Source organism: Cydia amplana, chromosome 14, assembly GCF_948474715.1.
Source record: "Cydia amplana chromosome 14, ilCydAmpl1.1, whole genome shotgun sequence".
In the NCBI taxonomy this organism is placed as follows: Eukaryota; Metazoa; Arthropoda; class Insecta; order Lepidoptera; family Tortricidae; genus Cydia; species Cydia amplana.
This window is the reverse complement of record NC_086082.1, coordinates 1,001,120-1,023,924: the sequence shown is the minus strand read 5'-3', so window position 1 is coordinate 1,023,924 and position 22,805 is coordinate 1,001,120. Positions and strand designations below refer to the sequence as shown.

Sequence of the window (22,805 nt, the reverse complement as noted above, 5' to 3'; positions counted from 1 at the left end):
TTTGAACTGCCGTATGAGGGGAAATATATTCCTTAGCCTGGTAAAGGGTTAAAATAATAAGTAATACAAATATATAAATTTATAATAAAAAAGTAAATATGCAATAATAGATAATAAATTCTGTATAATTTACCATATGCTCATTGTATTTTATGCTTTTATTCGACTCAACAGCCTTGGAAGGAACTACGTATAATACGTATGGCATCTTAGATATTGAATGGAACACTTTCGAATCCACACCAATCAAATTATTTATCACAACCTATAAATAATAATTGAGTTATTTATGATGTTTGTGATATTAATGATTAAATTAATCTGTTTTTAAGTAATTTTATGTTACTTATTTTAAATATTCACGGTTTTCCAAACGAAATGTTTTTATCAACTATTATTTTCTATAATTGTGTGAAAACATAGTCTTAACCATGAAATACAAAAAATAGTTGGTAATATATTTATTCCACTTGGAACTATGATGTGTTTGTGGCACATAATTTTAAAATAATCAAAAGGATTGACTTGTACAATGAGGATTCTAAACATTTTGTAGAGTTTTAAGTTATGGGTGTCTGCCATACAGTCAACCCTGGTAATGTTGACTACACAATCACCATCAGGGGCATCAGGGCTTCCCATGATGTTAGTGTCAGGTCAGATATTTTTGATGGTGATCGTATGTGTAGTACATAATAGTAGTAGGACACTATGATTAACCTTTTACTGGGCTGACATTTCAAAAATTACAATCAAATGTCAGTCTTACTCAAAGTAGAGCATATATATGCTTGAAGTGCTGTATGTGGGAAATATGTGTCCCTGGTAAAGGGTTAAAGAATTTCATAACACCATCAGCGGTGCATAATGTCCTTACTGTAACATTGAAACAATCTAGAAATATAAATTTCATTGTTTAGCACAACATTTTATTATTATTGTCTTTCATATAAATTACACATTTTTAAGATTGACTGATGAAAGAATTGACGACAGGTTCCATAGCACTTATGAACCTGAAGCTTCAATATTTGATTCTTGAATGATGTAAGGCCTGAGATACACTTGTAAGTTTTACTTACGTAAGTAGGTACAAAGCTATTTGTTAGAAAGAGATAACAATATTCATCTCTCATTCTGGATTATAGCTATCGGACTACTTACGTAAGTGAAACTTACAAGTGTATCTTGGACCTAAGGTTGTTATGGGTAAGTGTGGCAGAGGTAATTGTGGCTGTCCTTCACATTGGGGCCTGTTTACATAATGATTAGTGTTTATTGCGAGTTCATAAATTGGCAACTTGCGCTTATTGGCAAATGTACAAACAGCTGCACTCTTAACTGTCCATCAGTGGACCTTATGCCTTTTGTAATAAGGTTACGAAGTGTCAGTTAACAGTGTGGGCTATGGTATGAAGTGTATGAACTCACAATAAAGACTAATGAATGCGTAAACAGGCCCAATCCACCCAAAAAAGGTTTACGAAGTGTCAGTTAACATTGTGGGCGATGGTATGAAGTGTATGAACTCACAATAAAGACTAATGAATGCGTAAACAGGCCCAAGTCACCCTTACCTGTAAGGCATAATGCCAGAACAGAGGCCAAGATACTTATGATAATAATACTTGCAGCAGGTTGATGTAACTCATAAGGTATGCTGGTCAGTTAAGTGTGGACTGTACAAGCCTTCACACGCAGCCCCGGAGGCGGAGGGGATGTGTGCACGGCAGTCAGGTGGTCTGTTTCTCTTCGTCTTCCTCTTCCTCCTGGGCTAGCAGCTTTCTAGCGAGTTGTAATGCCTGGAAAATAATTTATATTAACCATTACATCGGCATCTGCTGGATAGTTAGGGGAGCCAAAGGAAGGTTCTAAATGTTTCTTCCCTCCTAGATAGAAAAGTCTGAAAAGTAGACAATTTTGTATCAAAAATTATAATTTTTTATTGTGTTTTGTTATATAGCAGCAAAAATATGAATACACATGTCAAAATAGGTATAGGTTATTAGAATACATTTTTATGGGGCACTCGCAAACAAACACTGTAATAATTTCAACTATCTACCTCATACCAAAGTGTCAATCTAAAAATTCAATTGAAAAATCCTCTGTGGCATGATGCCTGACATGCTTACACAAAAATTATCAAAAAATCAGAAAAAAAGTGGTTTTATAAGGATCAAAACAAACACTATTACAATGATAAACTTTATTGCCCAGTAAAAATTGTACAAAAGGCGAACACAATGCCAGAAGGCATTCTCTACCAGTTAACCCTCGCGCCAGACAGCGTCAAGAATATTAAGCGTCTTTCAAAAGCATAAAATTAACTGCGTGTTCCCAAAACCGCAACTCACCTGGAACTCATTGTAATGCATTTTCCTCTTCTTCTCAAACTCGAGCCGGCGCTCCCGCGCCTCGTCCGACTCGTCCATGTCATCGTCACTGTCGGTCTCCACGCACTTAGGTGGCTTGTTCATACTAGCCGCCAGCTTCGCCGCCAAAATGTTCGCGTCCAGCTCATCTGCCGGCTCCATATCTCCGTCAACGGTTTCAGAATACGGCGTCTTCGGCTCGTCCACTTTCATGTGCCCGTAATCCTTATTCACCGGGTGGAACGTCTCCATTATGTTCATCTCGTCGAATCGCTGCTCCTTCGCCCGCTTGCTTGTCGACGGAGCCCCATCGCTGCTGCTCTGCACGTCCACGCTGCGTGATGTTTTCAGTATGCCCTTGGAGGGCTTCTTTTGCAAATTCTGAGCCATGCCGCTAATACTGTTGCATTGTACAAAGCAAACGGGTAGGTATTATGTCGTTGTAGTTTCAGCTTTTACTTTACCAAATAAGTCACGAACATCGATGGTTTTTCTAAATTCTACCATAATTTGACAATTCGTGACAGGAGTTGGTGTTGTCATCCTGAATTAAAGTTAAGGGGTATACAAGTTTATTACCTATAGGTGAAAGTTCTTTATAGCCATAACACACTACCACATTGCAACCATAAGTGAGAGCGAGAAACAGACATCTTTCTCGCTCTCACTTATGAGTGCGGTGCACCGTGACCTTGGTGCGGTTATAAAAGTGTTAACACACTATCGCACCACCACTTTAACATTTTTTATTAAAGATTTTTAAATCCTACCGATCTATCCGAATCCGAACGTACCCTAAAAAAATTGCCACAGCCATGCCACAGCACAGCCACAGAATATGTCAAAGTTGTCAAAGTCGTCATCTTGCCGTATATGTATCATGTATCATCACTGTCATTTATTTTAATTTCTGAATATTTTATTTCTTCGCGAATTTTTATAAAACATAAGATAGAGACTGCTAAAAGTATTGGAGCCTACTACAATAAGTAATTTTTTGAATTTCATTAATTGAACCAAATTCAATTTAGAATTTATTATTATTCGCAAGTCTTCGTTCCTTGGAAGCATGCTTGGAAGCGTATTATTTTACAGCCTTTCCAGACTGAAGTAGCACGAAGACAGAATGTCTACGGAGTCGGTTTTCGTGAAAGTGGAGTGTGAGATCGACACGCAAGAATGTGACGTGAAAAATGAGGCGGAGCTGAATTCTCAGGAGCCCCAGCCCATTAACCAAGACTTTTCAGATGGTAAGTCTACTTCACTATTAACATAAATAATACAGCAAACATTGTAATATTAGCTGAACGCATTTTCATACGGTTTTCACCTATCAATAGAGTGATTCTTGAGGAAGGTCTAGCTGTATACTGTATAATTTGTTAAGATTTTGTGTAACCCGTGCAAAGCCGGGGCGGATCGCTAGTTTAAGGATAAAATGCATGCATCTGTAAACACTTATTTGTAAAATTGATTATGGTTGATAGGGATTGATAGTGCCCGTTTGCCCCCGATGGGCACAGATGGGAATAGGTACATTTCCCTCTGTCCCCACCTCACAGAACGGGCAGAAATGGGAATATACCATACTAGCTGTTGCCCGCGACTTCGTACCCGTGGATTGGTATATTTTCCCCATACAAACTATAGGGGGATGAATTTTGAAGAATCCTTTCTTAGTGGACCCCTAGACATTACAAGGAACCTACTTGCCAAATTTGGACTTTTTAGTCCCAGCGGTTTGGGCTGTGTGTTGATTTAAGTCAGTCAGTCAGGTCTTTCACATTTATATATATAGATTGATGTTTGTAAGAAGTCGAGCATTTTGGAAATTTTTAGATTAGACTATTTGAATTGGCTACTTACCTACGTTTTTAGAACTGTCGAAACGATTTTCTATTATGAAATTTATATGAAAACGTGTGTGGTGACGTCACGTTCAACTCACCTATTTTTTATGTTTCAGTCCAATTTATTAAATATAAATAGTATTTAAAAATAACTGCTATCTATATTTTTCTAATAATTATCTGGTGCTTTATTTTTAGCATGGTGTGAAATAATTTATTTTAAATAGAGGAAAATACCCAATTGGCTTAATTTCAAGCACAATTTATAACAGTATTGATCATGATCAAGTAAAATCTGAATTTTAAGCTTACAATTATCTTTCAGTACATGTCAAGGTGGAACCATCATGTCTAAATGAGGCTCAAGAAGTGGAGTGTGACTGGGACAGCAACATAGAAACCTGCAATAGGAAGAAAGAGACGGAGTTAAGTCTCAAGGTACCCGGGCCCAGTGATGCAGACTCTTTGTATTATGGTAAGTTTCATTTTTACCTGGACGTAATTCTGTTAACTGTAATTTATTTGAGGATTGATCGTTTTTGTCTACTAAATCAACCTTACTGCATCTGACTGCTAATTAAAGGAGTGCAATGTTTTGGAGTAATGGTTATATTATTATTATTTATTTATTTATTTAGAAATTTAATTCAGGCAACAAGGCCCATATTACAAATACCTTACAGACTAACATACATATGTATTTTATAGACTTAAAACTAAACACTAGTTATTTAGTCGATAAAACGGCGTGGCTCCGTTGCATCGGCTGCTCCTGTGTCGGATTCGGCAGTTTGCCCCGGAACCTCCGAAACACGACACCCTTCGGCCAGAAGTCGGCGCACTCGATGGTCCCCTGCAGCGGTCGCGGCACGCGCACCACAAAAGAGTTAAAGTGCACGTAGTGGCGCGATCGAAGCTGGAACACCCTCAGCGTGTAACCGGTCTTGTGGTGCACATACTCCACCACTTCAGCAGCCGTGGCGGTGTAATGCAAGCGCGATACGTACAGCGCCTTACTCGGTGTAGCAACCCGCAAGCCAGAATTAGCCGGTTCGGCGGTACCACACTGAGTCTTACGAGGCGCCGTGCGCGCCTTCTTCTTTCTTGATACCAGTGTGAAATCCTCCTCATCCACACTGGCAACAGGGAGCTTCTCCTTGGGAGCCGCTCGCTCTTCAGTACCCTTTACTACCTGTACTAACTGCACTAACCCGGTTCGATGTGACTTTCGGACCGGCGACGACATCCGCGTAAACACGATGACGAGGTGATGATTTGGAGGAGGCGGGGGGAGGGCGCGCGCGCGGGAGGCTCGCGCGCGGCGACACAGCTGAGGCGACACATTTTACAGTGTCAGCAACTCGCAAACTGACCGACTCGGCGCTCGTGGCTTATTAATATGCGTGGTGGTATTAATATGCTGTACTGTACTAACTACCACAAATTAAATAAAAAGTTGCTTGTTTACTATTATCACTGCACGCAGCAGTGTGTTACAAAATGTATGCAACCAGATTGTGAATGACTAATCTAGTGAACTTTCAATGTTTTAACAAAATAGATAATAATATTCATTCAATTATTTTTCAGTACACGTCAAAGAGCAACCAGGGCTGCTAGTTATCAAAGAGGAGGACTCGGAGTCACACAGCAGCAAGCCAGATGGTGCAGCCGAGAGTGAAGAGTGTGACTTGTACATGAACCACAAAATCGAGGATAGGGTAGCGTTGGGCCCAAAGTTACTACAGCGGCCTAATGGGTCAGCGTTTCAAGGTCTGTATTTCTCAGTAAAATATTATCAGCATGCAACAATAATATATATATATGATTTTTATTGAGGCTTTGGACACTCTAGGTGAACATGTCAGCCTCATGGGTGCTTACATAGTTCCCTACTCAAGGGAGAGATCAATAAAGTGGTATACACTGATTGCTTTGTCAGATAAAGGCTCTGCAAACCAACAATTGATCTGTCCATTGCATGCGACAATAATAAGACAAGAGTTAGGGCACACGCCGATCTAGGTAAATGTTGTGTCACCGTAGATAAGGAATGTTGCATTACGATTGTGCGTATATTAAGAAATAGTTAATACGGAATAAATTAGAGTAAGTCTACCCTCTAATGAAAACTTTACTCACCAGACGCTGGCTCCAAAAGTGTCATCAACTGTTTCGTTGTTCATTAAGCTCTTTTTTAATAAATATTTCCTATTGCTAATGCTGTAAGAGTCATTAACGCATAACCGTCGCCATACAATTGCAATTACGCTCGCATCTTAATGTAACATCTATGTTTGCGTCACAGATATAATTTTGCGTTGTATACTTTAATGTTCTTGCCAAGTTTCCATGCATGGCGTCGGCTATGTAACTCTCGCAGCATTGAAAACCAAAAACATTTATTATTTTACAGGGGCACAGATAAAAACAGAGAATCTTCCATCACAAGGTTGGAGTTGCTCGGTTAAACTGGAGCGCGTGGAGGTGGACGCAGTGCGGCGCACCTGTAGCGTCGGGCGCCGCACCTACGCCCTGCACCAACCCTCCTTCTTCTGCGACTTCTGTGGCTCCTCATTCCAAGCCAAACAGCTCCTAGTAGACCATGAGAAAACAGAACACGGTGCCACGAGTTTCATGTGCAACAAATGTGAATTTACGACTATCAACAGCACGGTTATGAAGGCTCATATACGTAAACACAACGCGACCCGACTCTTCCGTTGTGGTATCTGCAGCTACTCGAGCTTATTGAGAACGGCCGTGCGCCGTCATCGCAAAACGCATAGTGTAGAATCTTTCAAGTGCAAGTACTGTGACTTCAAATGTGCTAATAAAACTTATTTAACGCTTCACGAGAAGACGCACACCGGTGAAAAGCAGCCTCTTAGATGTGATCACTGTGATTTTAGTTCCGTTCTAAAACCTAATTTGGAAAGACACATGATGTTGCACATGGGGATTAAACCGTTTAAGTGTAGCAATTGCGATATCGCATGTAGCTCTAAAACAGATTTACGAATTCATCAGAGAATCCACACGGGGGAGAAGCCGTTTAAATGTAAGCTCTGTAATTTTTCAACCACTACGAACACGAGCTTACGTTATCACCTAATGCAACACACCGGCGACATGCCTTATAAATGTGACCATTGTGACTACAAATGTTGTCGGAAAACAAGGTTAAAAAGGCATATGGCGACGCATACTGACTTAAAGCCTTTCAAATGCACCCTATGCAATTACCAGTGCAAACAAAAAGCAAACTTAACAAGACACCAGTTCAGACACACTGCTGGAAAGTCTTTCAAATGTAGTCAATGTGACTACACAGTCCGATATTATACCAGTGTACTGAGACATCAAAAATCAGTGCATAGTGGTGAAAACTGTTTAGTGCTTAAATTGGATTTAAAAATTCATGAGACCAATAATACTATTAATACTGGTGATAAACCTTTTAAATGTAGCCACTGTGATGTCTCTTGCCAACGGAAGTCTAACTTGCAAAGACATCTAAGAAGGTTCCACAATGAGAGACTTGAGAAGATATATAAATGTACCCATTGCAAATACACTACTGATTTTGCGCATAACCTAAAACTACACCGGCTGGTTCATACAGGGGATAAGCTTGAAAAAGTTAAGCCATTTAAATGTACGCAATGTAAATACAGTTGTAGTACGGAAGCAGATATGCAAGTACACGTCATGACACATACCAACAAGCCTCTAAAATGTAGCTACTGTGACTACTCATGCAGTGCGAACAAAGCTCTGCGAAAACATTTGGTGAAACATGGAGAAAAGCCTTATACATGCAATTTGTGTGACTTCAAATGCGAGTCGTATACAATCTTGCAAAGTCATAAAGTCGTGCACGCGGGTGAAAAGCGATATAAATGTAGCGATTGTGATTATGCGTGCACTACCTCATCATTACTAGCATCACACAAGGTAGTACACACTGGGGAGAAGTCATATGCATGTAATATCTGCAATTTCAAGGCTGTTCGGAAATCTAGCTTAAACCGTCACCTGGGAACACACACTGATTATAAGCCTTTTAAATGTAGCTATTGTGACCACTCTAGCAGGTATGCATATTTGCTACTACGACACGAGAAAGTGCACAAAAAGGAAACCATTAATGTAGCTAGTGCAGCTTTAGGTGATGAAACAGTTTTAAGTCTCCAAGGGCCTATTTCGCCCTCACGAGAACAGCAAGAGATAGTTGTGAAACAGGAAAACGTATGAGCTGTAATCTTTTAAGGCCATGGTCGTCACATTGTATGCGAAGATATAAAAATCTCTAAGGAACCTGTGATCGCACGCAGTGGATGGCGTCATTCGAAAACCTTTGATAAATACGGGTTCGAGTGCCAACCTTTGATAAATACGGGTTGATTTTTTCATTGTGATGGACATCTATAGATACAAGTTATATATTGTAATGTCCCACAATAAAAAAGGAATAAAATAAAAATATTTAACATTTATGAAAAGATTTGATTTGTATGCAGTTTTCGCAGACTAATGGACTCTTTACGTTTTATGCTTTTCTTACTCTCAAGCTTAATAGCCAATATTTTATAAACAACTTGTTTGTGTGTATTATTTATATTTCCTCTACGATTACTCCCCCCCCCCCCTTGCAACTTTCGAGGTAATAAGCAGATCAAACCCTAGAATCTAAATGGTCGCGCAATCAAACACATTCACTACCAGACAAAAAACGGCGCACTACCCCAGAAACCGAGCGTCTATAGCTGTGTATAAAACAACCCGCCCAGCGGGTTGTCCGACATCTGAGCAAAGTTTACGAGCGCCCACCAGGTGGGTTCCTGGTAGTGAAAGTGTTAAAAAGTTAGGGAAGTTCTACCTCCAATAACGTGGCTGCATGAAATAGAGTCAACACAAAGATATGAAAGCAATTAGGGCTAAGTGCTTAACGCTGTTGTAAGTTACAAGGTTAGAGAAAGAGAAAGTAAAACTCAGTAAATTTGACAGGAATAATTGTATTTATATTAAACTTATGTTAATACAAGTGTCTGTCAACATAATAATTCTAATACATGCTTTTATTACCGATTGTCACCTCCCATCTTTGGCACGTTTATCTATTCCTCTTCGAGACTAAAAGCCCAAACTCAACTTTGGCTACTTTTTAGGGTTCCGTAGCCAAATGGCAAAAAACGGAACCCTTATAGATTCGTCATGTCTGTCTGTCTGTCCGTCCGTCTGTCCGTCTGTCTGTCCGTCCGTATGTCACAGCCACTTTTTTCCGAAACTATAAGAACTATACTGTTGAAACTTGGTAAGTAGATGTATTCTGTGAACCGCATTAAGATTTTCACACAAAAATAGAAAAAAAACAAATTTTGGGGGTTCCCCAATTCCCCATACTGTGAACTGAAACTCAAAATTTTTTTTTTCATCAAACCCATACGTGTGGGGTATCTATGGATAGGTCTTCAAAAATGATATTGAGGTTTCTAATATCATTTTTTTCTAAACTGAATAGTTTGCGCGAGAGATACTTCCAAAGTGGTAAAATGTGTCCCCCCCCTGTAACTTCTAAAATAATAGAATGATAAAACTAAAAAAAAATATATGATGTACATTACCATGCAAACTTCCACCGAAAATTGGTTTGAACGAGATCTAGTAAGTAGTTTTTTTTTAATACGTCATAAATCCCCTGAATACGGAACCCTTCATGGGCGAGTCCGACTCGCACTTGGCCGGTTTTCACATTGAGTTCATTTGGCTACCTTTCGACTCCATCATTGTCATATAGTATCACGGAAATTTCAGCAAATTAATTCTATCTGGGTTTGTACCAAGTAATAGAATTCGGCAACTCGCTTTCGTAAAAACTACCCGTGCCTATTTTACACATTTTTTATTTATTTTTATTTTATTTATTCAAACGGAATGTATACAGTCTGACAGTGTAAACCAAATCACTGTACAATTTAGAGTTACTTATACGCTTACGGTACACAACACTTTAGAAAAACAGTTTTATAAAATACCACTACCATCCATCGCCTCGCAACACTTCAGACAGATACTACATACACATGTATTTTTTACATCTTTTGGTAGCCAAACGTTTCAGTGCACGAATAATTAATCAACTAAGGAGGACTTTTATCAACGTGCAATGTACTCAGGTGTCTTTGTAAAGCGTATTTATGCAGAGTTTCATAATTGCAATGGTCACATTTGCATTAATAGCTGCACCTCCGTGTGTAAAGTCTGGTGTTTTCGTAAATCAAAACTACGACTACACTTGTAGTCGCAGTGATTACATTGGAACAGTTTATCTTTAGCGTGTCGTTTCCGGTGCTTGGGCAAGTCTGATTTTTGGCGGCAAACGTAATCACATTCGCTGCATTTGAAAGGCTTGTCATCCGAATGTGTCGTCTGGTGTTTTCGCAAATCTGATTTCCGCCTGCACTTGTAGTCACAGTTCTTGCACTCGAATGGTTTCTGCCCAGTGTGTATCATCTCATGAGTCTGTAGAGTGTATTTATGCCTGGATATAAAATCGCAGTAGCTACATGCAAAGCTCTTCTCTCCAGTGTGTATCATTTGGTGGATTCGCAGACTTGCTTTTTGATAGGACTTGAAATCGCAGAGCGTACATTCAAACGGTTTTTCACTCTCGTGCAGAACCAGGTGTCTTTGTAAGCTATCTTTTCGAGTACATTTGTAATCGCATTGTTTGCACTGATAAGGCTTCTCCCCTGTGTGTGCCCTCTCATGGACGAGTAAGCTTCCTTTCCGATTGCACTGATAATCGCAATTGCTACATCTGAAGGGTTTCTCTCCAGTGTGAGTTGTCTCGTGCGTTTTTACATCTGATTTTCTTAGACACGAAAAATCACAATAATTACACTTAAAACTTTTATTCCTGGTATGTACGTTTTGATGACGTTTTAAATATATTTTACTAGGAGTGGAGTAATTACAGAGATTGCAGTTGTGGAGTATTGTTGTAGTGTGTAAAGTGTTTAAATGTGTCCTTAAACTCTTCTTGTCATCTGTTGTGTAGTCACATTGAGGGCACATGTAATTTTGAAGACTACGCCCTATTTCAAGTAATTTTGGCTTGTCAGGGCAGTTCCCATCTGGCGCCATTTCCCCTGCTTTGGTCTGCATCTCTGCAAAATGATGTTTGGTCCATTAAAATGGCATACAGAGCAATAAAATCAAGTGTGTTGTTTCTTATGCATGTGCAAGTTGCGGAATATTTTAAAAAAGTTGTAAAAAAACTCTGAAATTTCAGGGAAATGTGATAGGAAATTGAGGAAACTTTTATTGTGGAGACGGAAAATTTTGATCCTCATACAAAAATATGACAAGTTTCGAAACTTCGTAATTATGGAAACGTTCTTACGGCACATAAGTTATGCAACATGAAAAAAAAGGGTTATGAATTCTGAAAATAACATTGTTTAGTTTACACAGTCATCCTTCTTAGTGAAAAGATCCGTAAAACCTACCTCTTTGTTTAGAGGCAGCATAAGGCCGGTGGATTGCTTCGGGACTCAGCACAACCTCCTCCTTAACCTCATGTTTCTCATAAAGCTTATCCCACGCAGTTGTCTCACTCGCACACATATTTTCACCCTCTTCTATCTCCTTTTTTACATGCATACCAGGCTTTGTTACTAATTCTGCCTCTGCCTTTACTTTACGGGGAGCATTGGCCGTGGCTAGACTTGTAGAAGGTTGAGTACTCTCATCACACAATGGCTCAACCTTCACTCTGGGCTCTGTTACATACTCTGTTTCTTTTTCATGGGTATAAGGATTGGCCGCTGTGATTGCCTGGCTTGTAGATGGAGTATTGTTGTCGCTAAAGGGCTCCACCTTCACAATTCTGGGCTCGCTTACACACACTGTTTCTCCTTTGACTTCAGCATGAGGATTGGCCCATGCTTTACTTGTATTAGCACTCATACGGTCCATGTTAAAGGGCTCTTTTATAAAGAGTCCAGACTCTGTCAAACATGCATTAGTCTCTTGTGTTGTGCAAGAATTTGTCCATGCGTTTGTGTGGCTCGTATCAACATTTGTACTGTCCTCGCAAGGCTCCTCTTTCACAGAAACTATTCTGGGATGAATATTTACACACAATTCCTCAGGCTCGGTCTTGATACAGGTTTCATCCAGTTCCATCTTTATGGATGCTTTTTCTAATTCCTTTTCAATGTGGTTAATGTACGCCTGCAATAAATAAATACTAAAGTAGCCTATGGTGTAGTTATCAGCAGAAATTGATCTAACCGAAACTCATTGTTAAGAGCACTGTCTTGCCAAAGTAACATAAGTATACAAAATATCAGCTAAACTATAAGAGAGAAGTTTTAGGAAGAATTGTGTCATATGGAAGCAACATCCACAGGTAAAAGTGGATGTTGCCGACTTCGCTTTTATTATAACGCTTGTTTCGTCAAGTGGACACAAAAACAAATCAGTTACAGGCCATATAATTCTGTCACACATTTGACTAACTACATTTGTCTGACTATCAGAAACAGAACAGCACTTCCTCACCCAGATATTTATCAATAGAGGAATTAAACAATCTACTCCTTAAAATACCTACGTATTACGTATACGTACCTATAAATTAGATATCGAGAACAAGAGTGGCTAATCCTACTGTGTGTGTATTTGGCAAACCCCCGAACCAAATATAGGCCATTAGCGAAGCATTAAGGCTCGGTACCGCCATAGGTACCGCTATCATTATGGATCTGTAGCATCAAAACCAGGATTACGAGATTCACAGTTCACAAAGGGTACATTAATTAGTCAGAATTGTGTAAATCACTGACCATAAATCCTAAACATTTTACTATTGATTCTTGAATTTATTGATATTGACAACTAATTATAAACATAACCTCTAAATTATGACAGCACAGCAGTACTCACGTTCGGAAACGTGTACGTTTTAACAAAATATGTTGTTTTCTAAAGGCCAATCCAGACGGGACAATCAAATTGACAATTCAAAAAATATATTGGCCTCAATCTTGATACCCACCAAAATCATCATTCTCCGGTTATACATGTTATGACTAACGCCGGTTTACGTATTATTTAAATGATCACCCTTGTTTTTTGAGAACATTTAATCAAAATTGGGTTCTATCATATGATTAAAACTTGGAGGATACAACTAAACGGAGTAGCCATTATCAGGCTTTCCCCTCTGTCGAAAATAGGCGGCCAACGGTCATACACAATGTATGGACTGACGTTTATCTGACATGGCTATTTTTACGTTACGCATACATTTGACGTTCCCCTCCCCCGCAAAAATCGGCAGACTGTTTTGTACAGAAAATTACAGACATGGCGTCTCCGTTTGATTATATCCTCCAAGGATTAAAATAACAAAATGCATACGCAATTCAGATGAAGTTTATTCTTCTGCTAAAATTTTCTCAATCATATCGACTTCGAGACGAAAGGACCCGTGGTCGTCAAACAGCTTCTGAGCGCCGAAACTGGCGTACAGCACCAACGCCTCTGTGTTCACGGGGTGTGTGTGGAAGTCTACGTGATCGATACCTTCTTCCTCGGCTTTCTGGAATAGGGGAAACTTTGGTAAATATTTATATAGGTACTACTACAACATGAATAAGTAGACATCGTATTTTCCTTCTTTTTTGAAGTCGGCTAAAAAGCGCCATCTTCTATGGAATGGAATATGGAAATTATGGAAAATGGTGTCACTGTGCAGTTGCACCAAAGTTGCGTCGAGCAGCAGCCATAAAGTTGACTAGACGTCGACGCCACGCCAGGGAGACGCTACTATGGGGTATCTCTTATAGCCATAACACACTAACGCACCGCACCAAGGTCACGGTGCGCCGCACCCATAAGTGAGAGCGAAAAAGAGATGTCTTGTTCTTCCACTCACTTATGGGTGTGGCGCACCAAGGTCGCGGCGCGGTAGTGTGTTACGCCAAGTAAACTTACACGACAAAATTCCACAATAAGTTGCTTAGCCAAGCCACATCGTCGCGCCTCAGGCCGCACGTACAAGCTCTGCATGTCGAGGCTCCGGTCCCAGTTGTACAACCTGGTGCCAACGGCAGTGCCCACTGCAACACCCGCTCGCCATGCTATGAGCGCGAAGAACCATGGCGGGGAGCTGGTGAAACCGTCTTCTATAAGATCTGCAAAGAAACCAGGACTTATGTGTTTAGATATAGATTAAGAAAAAAGTATTCCAAAAAAAGCTAGAAACAAGTTGTTTGGTGCGATTTAGATTAAACACCTACCTTTTTCATTAAGATGTCGACCGTACAAAGTTTCTCGTATTTCTGATATTTCCTGAAAAATTAGAATATGTTGATAAAAGTTAAAGTATACACTACACAGTGGATATAATGGGAACGGAACTACTTAACATGAAAATACCAACATAGGTTTCAATAGATATCAAACTCACTCGTATCATCATGCTCAATTCTGCCATATCCTCTGGCCGCGCCAGAAGAATTGAAATATCTTTATTCATGCGCATTTTGCTGTAAAAAAACGTTGTAGTCACATTATTAACCCTTATTAAGTTATTAAACGTTTAAAAACACTAGCGAAATAAACAACTGCACGGTGCAGTTTAGGTAACTGCTACACCTTGTAGTCCTTGTAACAAAACTGTTTGTCTTTAAAGCCATAACAGATTACCGCACCACACCGCTCTTTCTCGCTCTCACTTATGGGCGCGGCGCACTAAGGTCGCGACACGGCGCGGTAGACTGTTACGGCTTTTACGTCGCGTTGGCTGTAATTTTCTTTTTTTTAATGCATCATAGAGGTTTTATGATAATTATGACTGTGTGTACTTAGTTGGTGGGTAGATAAAACAAATTAGGAATAAAATATGTACCTTGCGGCAATTTCACGAACCGCCTTGGGACTTATTCGCATGACGAAGGTTCCGTTCAAGTCATCACTGATGTCAGGTCTGAACTGCGCGAAGAAAGCAGCTGCTGAATCGCTTGCGGGATGTGTCCAGTTCAACTGCGCGTTTTCTTTGAGTGCCACCTTAAAATAAATCAAGATCAAAGGCCTATCCTATGCACACCAGGTGCGTGTGTGGACGTGTGCATCCGCGTTGTAATATAGAAATCCTTATGAGAGACGCTACACCGCTTGCGTGACGTGTGCGTGCACGGCTCCAACATTTTAGTGCACGCGCACGTGCACGTCTACGCACTCGCAGCGGGTGTGCTCTGGCCTTAAATATGGCGTTAAGTAAGTAACATAGACAAAACATATGGGAATTTTGTTCATCTTGGTAATAATAGTAAATACATATGTATGACGTCGGCCCACTTTTAGTTTTATTTTGGTAGCTCTAGTTACACCAACCATCACCTTACCCCTAGACCAGGGATGTTGCGGATGCCGATTTTTTGACATCCGCGGACGCGGATGCGGATGCGGATTTTTAAAGGCTCACATCCGCGGATGCGGATGCGGATGCTGATGTCAAGATAGTACCATAAAAACGTCAAATATTAAATTTTAGTAATTTTTATTTCAAAAAACCGGCCAAGTGCGAGTCGGACTCGCGTTCAAAGGGTTCCGTACATTAAGTCCCACTCAAGCTTGACGGCTCATTTCTAATAGGTTTTTTTGGGTAATGACTAAATTACCTAGCAGTCTAGCACTTACGCCGATGCTAAGACGTTCCTGTACCGACCTGTTCCACATCCGCATCCGCATTAAATCCGCATCGATTTTATGCGGATGCGGATGCGTATGCGGATGTTGAAAATAATGCGGAAGTTCCGCGGTTGCGGATGCGGATGCGGATATTCGCAACATCCCTGCTCTAATAGACAATGGAATTAACTGAAAAATATCAAGAAAGTGAGTACCTATAACATACTGACCCGGCAAAGCCCTCGAAAGAGTTTGGTCCCCACACCGCACCGCCGCGCACTCTTGCGCACGCAGAACATACGCAGCAGTAGCACTCGCCCCGGCGGGGAGGGCCGCGGCCAATAATGGCGGTAGTACAGTGCGCAACCGACGATCTTGCCGTCTCTCTCTGCGACTAACACGTAGAACCATGGCGGGGATGTCTCGAACCCGTCTCGGGAGAAATCTGGTAGAAAATAGAATATTTGCAAACAGTTACGACTTATAGCTGGTCAACCAAATCTTGTCAGTAAAAAAAGGCGCGAAATTCAAATTTTCTATGGGACGATATCCCTTCGCGCCTAAATTTTTCAAATTTGCCGCCTTTTTGTTTGACTTTCAAGATCTGGTTGACCAAGTATAATTAGTTTACTTACTCGTGTGACATAGATTTTAAAACAAAAGTTGTTACTTTTAGTTGTTCCTGTGGGACAATAATTTATAGATCACAGTTTCTTAGTAGGTACACTGGTACAGTCGAGTTCATAAACTAGCAAAAAGCAGAGCTTTGTAAGGGCTCGCGGAGTTTTTCTACCTAAACGTACCGGACCGCGACTTTGATCCAGTCCGAGGCTTGTTCCATGTTCAATCGAGTGGGTACGTAATAAGTCCGTTAAGGACGCAGCTATAAGTGAGAGCAAGAAAGAAATATACCTACTAATTGGACCCCGGTCGCTGTCCGGTACGTCTGTCTGTTACAACTTTTACTTTGTCCATTAAAAACGCGTCCAGACGACAAAATCAAATTGCCAATATCCACACATAATATCCAATTACATAAGCGCTTATTACATCCTACACGGTCGCCCAGTACTTTTTGTAAGGAAGCCAACTGGCTTTCCTACATACACATGTTGGGTCAGCGAGCCAATGATGATCCTTGAATTTATTTATGCGTCCACACCACACAATTGAGCGTAAAACTATCCCGTCTGGACACCTACTGGCGGTAATCATGCTGCTCCGCGCATAAACTTACGTATAATTTGCTCTCCTAAGTGCTCATCTAGACGAGTGAGATGACCAAAACATCGTGTGCCTATATTGCAACAAACCTGAGTTCCACTAAATACTGCCAGGGTTCAGCTACAGCTCTATTTTGGGTATCTCCCAAGTGCTCAAAAAAACGAGTCGGATGACCAAAACAGCGTTTGCCTATGTTGCACCAAACCTGAGTTCCAATAGGTACTGCCAGGGTTCCGCATCAGCTCTATCTTGGGCACTGCTCTCCCAAGTGCTCATTCTGACGAGTCGGATGTCCAAAACAGCGTGTATCTATGTTGCACCAAACCTGAGTTCTACTAGGTACAGCCAGGGTTTAGCATCAGCTCATCAGCTCTATCTTGGGTACTGCTCTCCCAAATGCCCATCAAGACGTGTCGAATGACTAAAACAGCGTGTGCCTATGTTGCACCAAACCTGAGTTCCACTAGGTACAGCCAGGGTTCAGCATCAGCTCTATCTTAGGTACTACTCTCCTAAGTGCTCATCAAGACGAGTCGGACGACCAAAACAGCGTGTGCATATGTTGTATTAAACCCGAGCTCCACTAGGTACTGCCAGGGTTCAGCATCAGCTACCTTGGGTACTGCTCTACCAAGTGATCATCATGACGAGTCGGATGTCCAACCCAGTGTGTGTCTATGTTGCACCAAACCTGAGTTCCGCTAGGTACAGCCAGGATTCAGCATCAGCTCTATCGTACTGCTCTCCCAAGTGGTCATCAAGACTCAAGACGTGTCGAATTACTAAAACAGCGTGTGCCTATGTTGCACCAAACCTGAGTTCCACTAGGTACTGCCAGGGTTCTGGGTCATTTTGTGGAAATGCACGCCGACGTTGCAATTGGCGTGCAGTCGGCGTGCAGTTTCCATATAAGTTGCAGTCGGGGTGTAGTTTGTTAATACAAACTTCAGTGATTTAGGGCCGATACAGATGGCCTAATATGCTTATCTTTATTTATAATTTTGGCAGTTCCAAGCAATAGTAACACTAAAACTGTTTTTCGAACTGAAAATACCCGATTTAAGTTTACTAACACAATATGACTGATCAGTTCATCGGCGTCACAGAACAGAGGGCCTACCGCGAACCATGTTCGACGTGTTGCCTCCCTGTCACACTTACGTACGAATTTACAAGTGCGACAGGGGGGCAACACGTCGAACGTGGTTCACGGTAGGCCATCTGAACATACGAGTAAATTGACCTCCGCAGTGAATAAGTATACAGCAAGATTGAATGTTCCAGTATTCAGAGAAACTTAATTGCTAAATTGGGAATCAAACCGAGCCACAGAATAAATAATAGTACTAAGTACAGGAGACTCACTCTCTCTAACAAAACGCGTCTGTTATGATCAGCACAGATATGGCCGCTAGGTGGCGACAGCGCCACGCGCGGCTTATGGCTTTCCCCAAAATTGGGGCCGAACGGATGTACTTTTAGCTACCTGTAGCAAAGCGACGAAATCGCGGAGTGAGACACGCCTGACCGAGCGAAGCGAGATGGGTCAGAATCCAAAATTTTAACCCTTTTTAGGGTTCCGTACCCAAAGGGTAAAAAACGGGACGCTAGCTATTACTACTGACTTCGCTGTCCGTCCGTCCGTCCGTCTATCACCAGGCTGTATCTCATGAACCGCGATAGCTAGACAGTTGAAATTTTCACAAATGATGTAAGTATCTCTGTTGCCGCTGTAACAACAAATACTAAAAATAAAATAAAATAAAATAGATATTTAAGGGGAGCTCCCATACATCAAACAAGATTATTTTGCTCTATTTTTTGTTGATGGTGCGGAACCCTCCGTGCGCGAGTCGACTCGCGCTTGGCCGGTTTTTTTTGTATTCATCGTTGTTAGCACATAGTACATTAGCATGAATTTTAATTTGTATTTTTCTAACAGATGGCGCTAGTAGTAATACAAAAGTGCTTTTCCTTTATTTTATTTTTTTAGGTTTATAAAATGATATTTTTATGTTTAATAACACATCTAGACATGAATTTAAATTACTATGTTAAATTTCAAACCTATAAGTGCGATAGTTTTTCCGTAAAGTGTACCACAAGAATGCATAGTTTGTCGAATAGTAATAGCTAGGGCTCGCTTCGCTCGCCCTAATAAGTATATATTTTTTCACCTTATTGCAATGGATTCAGGTGAAGAAAATGTAAAAATATTTATGAACTTGTCTGTACTGATTTTATCAAGAAGGTTAACAGGAAAAAATAAGCCATAAAGCTATTCCTTGAAATACTGTTTGAAAAGTCACTTTTATCTCATCGCTATCTCTATTATTTAAATAGAGTTAATCAGTTCCAGATTCAGTGAATGTTTTAGGCCAATTCGAACGTAATTCACTGACATCAGAATGATATCATTCAGTCATCGTGCATCTCGCTAGCGCTTATATACATACGAACAAGTACAAGTGAAATGTACGCGCGAATGATAACTAAACGACATCATTTAGATACTTATCAATCAAAATATACGTTTGAGTTGGCCTCTAGGATAGGGAAAAGTTCAATGACACAGTTCACTGATTAATTCTGAAATCAACTCTATTACAACGAGATACCTAACGTTCCTTATACTTTAGTAGGTTTTTAATGAATCAATCATTACGACAGTTACTTACGTTTAAGAGGAGGAAATTTGTCATCGGGGATTTCCTGCAACAATCAATTAAAATAAGTTATTAGCTAGGTTAGGTAGTTTAATACCAACTTAAATGGGCGTTCAAGGACCAAAAGGAGTAAAAAGATAACTTGTTGTTTACCAGTTTAATAATGTCGTATACGTCAGATACATCGTCTGAACGAGCGTTGCGTACGATGATTTCACTACGTGCACTAGACACCGGTTTTTCTGCTTGTATCTCCATCACATGTAGTTAACAGTGCCACACACTATGATAATTAGAAAAGGTGTATCACATGAATACACATAAACACTGTTCACATTCACACGTCCACCGTGCGCCTCCCAAGTGTTACAACAGTTGATGTTAAGGCCACTTCTATATTATAAAACTTTTCCGCAACACAACGACCGAAAACTAAACGCGATCGCAAACGGCAAAAATTTAAATTTTTGTGGTGAATTCGTGGTATGCTCGTATGAACTGTTGTTTTCTGAATGTGTGTGTAGTCATATTTACTAGAAGTGTTGCCGTTAGCGGCCGCTATGAAGCTCAAATGCGTCAGCTGTCACTCGGGCGCCTCTTTCGCACTCTTATACGCGACGATATCTTATGTACACTTCAATTAATATTCTTTAAGCGTAAACGTTATTTAGATATTGTGCTTGTGTCAGACAAACGGACAGAAACCCTAGCTATGTATTGTTTATCTGTAGGTACATAAACAGCATGCACTTGTCGCGGGTCATTTGGAGCGATTACGGCGCGGAGTGCATTCGCGGGCGGAGTGCAGCACGCTCCACACTGGGCTCCATGTCGTCGGCTAAGAGTGTAAACCTGCTAAATATATGTTTACAATAGAGAATTTAGACAATAGCGAAAAAAAAACCGGCCAAGTGCGAATCGGACTCGCGTTCCAAGGGTTCCGTACATTAAGTCCGACTCGCGCTTAACTGCACATTTCTAATAGGTTTTCCTGTCATCTATAGGCAAAGAACTATTTTGAGTATATTTTTTTCTAAATTTTAGACCCAGTAGTTTCGGAGATAAGGGGAAGGGGGGGGGGGGGATGGTCGGTCAGACAGATAGACGCACGAGTGATCCTATAAGGGTTCCATTTTTTCCTTTTGAGGTACGGAACCCTAAAAATAGAGAATTTTGTACCTAATTTGATAGATATTAAAGTTAAAGATAAATTAATTTCAAAAATTTAATTTTTATGGATTTAGCAGGTTTACACTCTTAATCTAGTTGAGATTGGTTCTGTAACATGTCGATCTGGCGCATTTGAACTTTTCTAAAATACCAATTTAGCAAAAAACTCCACACAATTATCCAACATGCTTATAAAATATTTCACAATTACTCATTTAAATTTTTATTCTAGAATTCCTTTCATTAGCCAAATTTATGAATACCGTAAAAGTATAAAACTTTGCCCACCCACCACTTTGCCCGTCACTAAGTAGTTCAGTAAATGCGAAATAAGTAACTTAAAAGTAGTTACAGACACACTTTCTTCACTCAAGCTCAAAATCGCAGGCCTCAGTGGAACCAAACTCGCTGCAGAGCCCATTCCGATAATTACTCGACTTTTACGACGGCGGTTAAACTGAGGAATGGTATTCTTGTCGTATACCAAGACTAGTTGGTACTGGTGGTTTAGGACCTAAACTGAATCGCAATCTAGGACATCATGGTAAGGCCCCTGGTCGAGTACAACTGAAGGTCTACCGTGAAAATCGGAAATCGACATCTCGTTATCTGCCTCTCAGTCGCTAGTGGCAGTGTATATGGGGCATTATCTATGAAAAGGGACCTTATTGTCGATGGCGCTTACGCCGCACAGCGTCGCGCGGCATTGTATTTACATCGGAGCATCGTTAATAATGGCGTAAGCGCCATCGACAATAAGGTCCCTTTTCATAGATAACATCACATATGTATTAGAACGATAGAGAGGCAAACAGACGAACGAAATGGTTCGCGGTAGGTAATAAGCTTATATACCGCAAAAAAGCCGCTCTCATACAATCATAATAACGCTATTATTTTAGAACGACATACATAAATTAAATACATGGAACTTGTACGTGTATTTAATTATGCCTGGTAGGTACTAGTTTTCATTGTTAAAAATTGTTAAGTAGGTATATAAAAATAAAGAAAATAGAGCGTGTACATATTTTTTGAAGTATAACTTCTACTCACTTTAATTATTTTGTATTAAAATTTCGAGCATCGTTTACAGGCGGTCTAGCACAACTTGCGTTCTCGCGCGCGAGTCCATACTTAAAGTCGCGCCAGATGTATGGAGTCGCGCGCGAGAACTCAACTCATGCTAGACCAGCAGACGTATCTATTTCGCCTGAACACCCGACTCGCTGGCGTTCGGCAAACGATGGGAACTCGCTCAGCACTCCGCGATCATTTACAACGGGATTCGACCGACGATTGGTTCAGCAATTGATAGCTTTAACGGTACCGTAAGAGACATCATAATGGCACGGCTCTTAAGTCAACAATTAAGACTTCAGCGGCAGCGAGAGACTACACAGATAGGTACACCGATTTAGGTAATATGACAGTTAAAAAAAAACAAATCTTTACGCGAATGCACTAGCTTCCAACCTCGACTTTGGAATAAGTATTTCCATATACCACTTCCTTATAATTTCGGGAGCTCTTAATAGTTCACGGGACATAAATTGAATCAAATGCCTTGCAAATCTAAAGGGGCCCACTGAACCAGTCCGCCGGACGATATCGGCCTGTCAGTTGTTCGGAACTGTCAACTTTTTGTTTTAACTGACAGGCCGATATCGTCCGGTGGACTGTTAGTTTTCAAAAAGCGGACCGTTCGCCAACAAACTGTCATGTAGTTTAGCGAAAAAATATTTGTAATGGATTGCTGTGTATTTTTTGTTGAGTAAATAAATTAGAAAAAAAACAGTGGGCCCCTTTACGCA

At 40.5% G+C, this 22,805-nt stretch overlaps 4 protein-coding genes across 4 annotated transcripts; 1 reads left to right on the top strand and 3 right to left on the bottom strand.

Annotated features, from left to right (window-relative positions):
• Positions 1-1,642: 1,642 nt before the first annotated feature.
• LOC134653780 (protein phosphatase inhibitor 2-like) lies at positions 1,643-2,904 on the bottom strand. The gene is made up of 2 exons (XM_063509147.1): positions 2,358-2,904; positions 1,643-1,802 (listed from the first exon to the last, which is right to left on the bottom strand). The coding sequence occupies exons 1-2, from the start codon at positions 2,763-2,765 to the stop codon at positions 1,734-1,736; spliced, it is 477 nt and encodes a 158-aa protein (XP_063365217.1). The 5' UTR covers positions 2,766-2,904; the 3' UTR covers positions 1,643-1,733.
• A 571-nt stretch (positions 2,905-3,475) lies between these two features.
• LOC134654295 (zinc finger protein 665-like) lies at positions 3,476-8,589 on the top strand. Its single transcript, XM_063509761.1, has 4 exons — positions 3,476-3,625; positions 4,551-4,700; positions 5,816-5,998; positions 6,642-8,589. Exons 1-4 carry the CDS (start codon positions 3,502-3,504, stop codon positions 8,480-8,482), a joined length of 2,298 nt encoding a protein of 765 aa, XP_063365831.1. The 5' UTR covers positions 3,476-3,501; the 3' UTR covers positions 8,483-8,589.
• A 1,795-nt stretch (positions 8,590-10,384) lies between these two features.
• Positions 10,385-12,418, bottom strand: LOC134654269 (zinc finger protein 25-like). Its single transcript, XM_063509735.1, has 2 exons — positions 11,740-12,418; positions 10,385-11,397 (listed from the first exon to the last, which is right to left on the bottom strand). The coding sequence occupies exons 1-2, from the start codon at positions 12,416-12,418 to the stop codon at positions 10,451-10,453; spliced, it is 1,626 nt and encodes a 541-aa protein (XP_063365805.1). The 3' UTR covers positions 10,385-10,450.
• A 1,241-nt stretch (positions 12,419-13,659) lies between these two features.
• On the bottom strand, positions 13,660-20,099 carry LOC134653779 (uncharacterized). Its single transcript, XM_063509146.1, has 8 exons — positions 19,975-20,099; positions 19,834-19,867; positions 16,162-16,376; positions 15,150-15,307; positions 14,709-14,787; positions 14,539-14,590; positions 14,234-14,433; positions 13,660-13,838 (listed from the first exon to the last, which is right to left on the bottom strand). Exons 1-8 carry the CDS (start codon positions 20,077-20,079, stop codon positions 13,674-13,676), a joined length of 1,008 nt encoding a protein of 335 aa, XP_063365216.1. The 5' UTR covers positions 20,080-20,099; the 3' UTR covers positions 13,660-13,673.
• Positions 20,100-22,805: the final 2,706 nt, after the last annotated feature.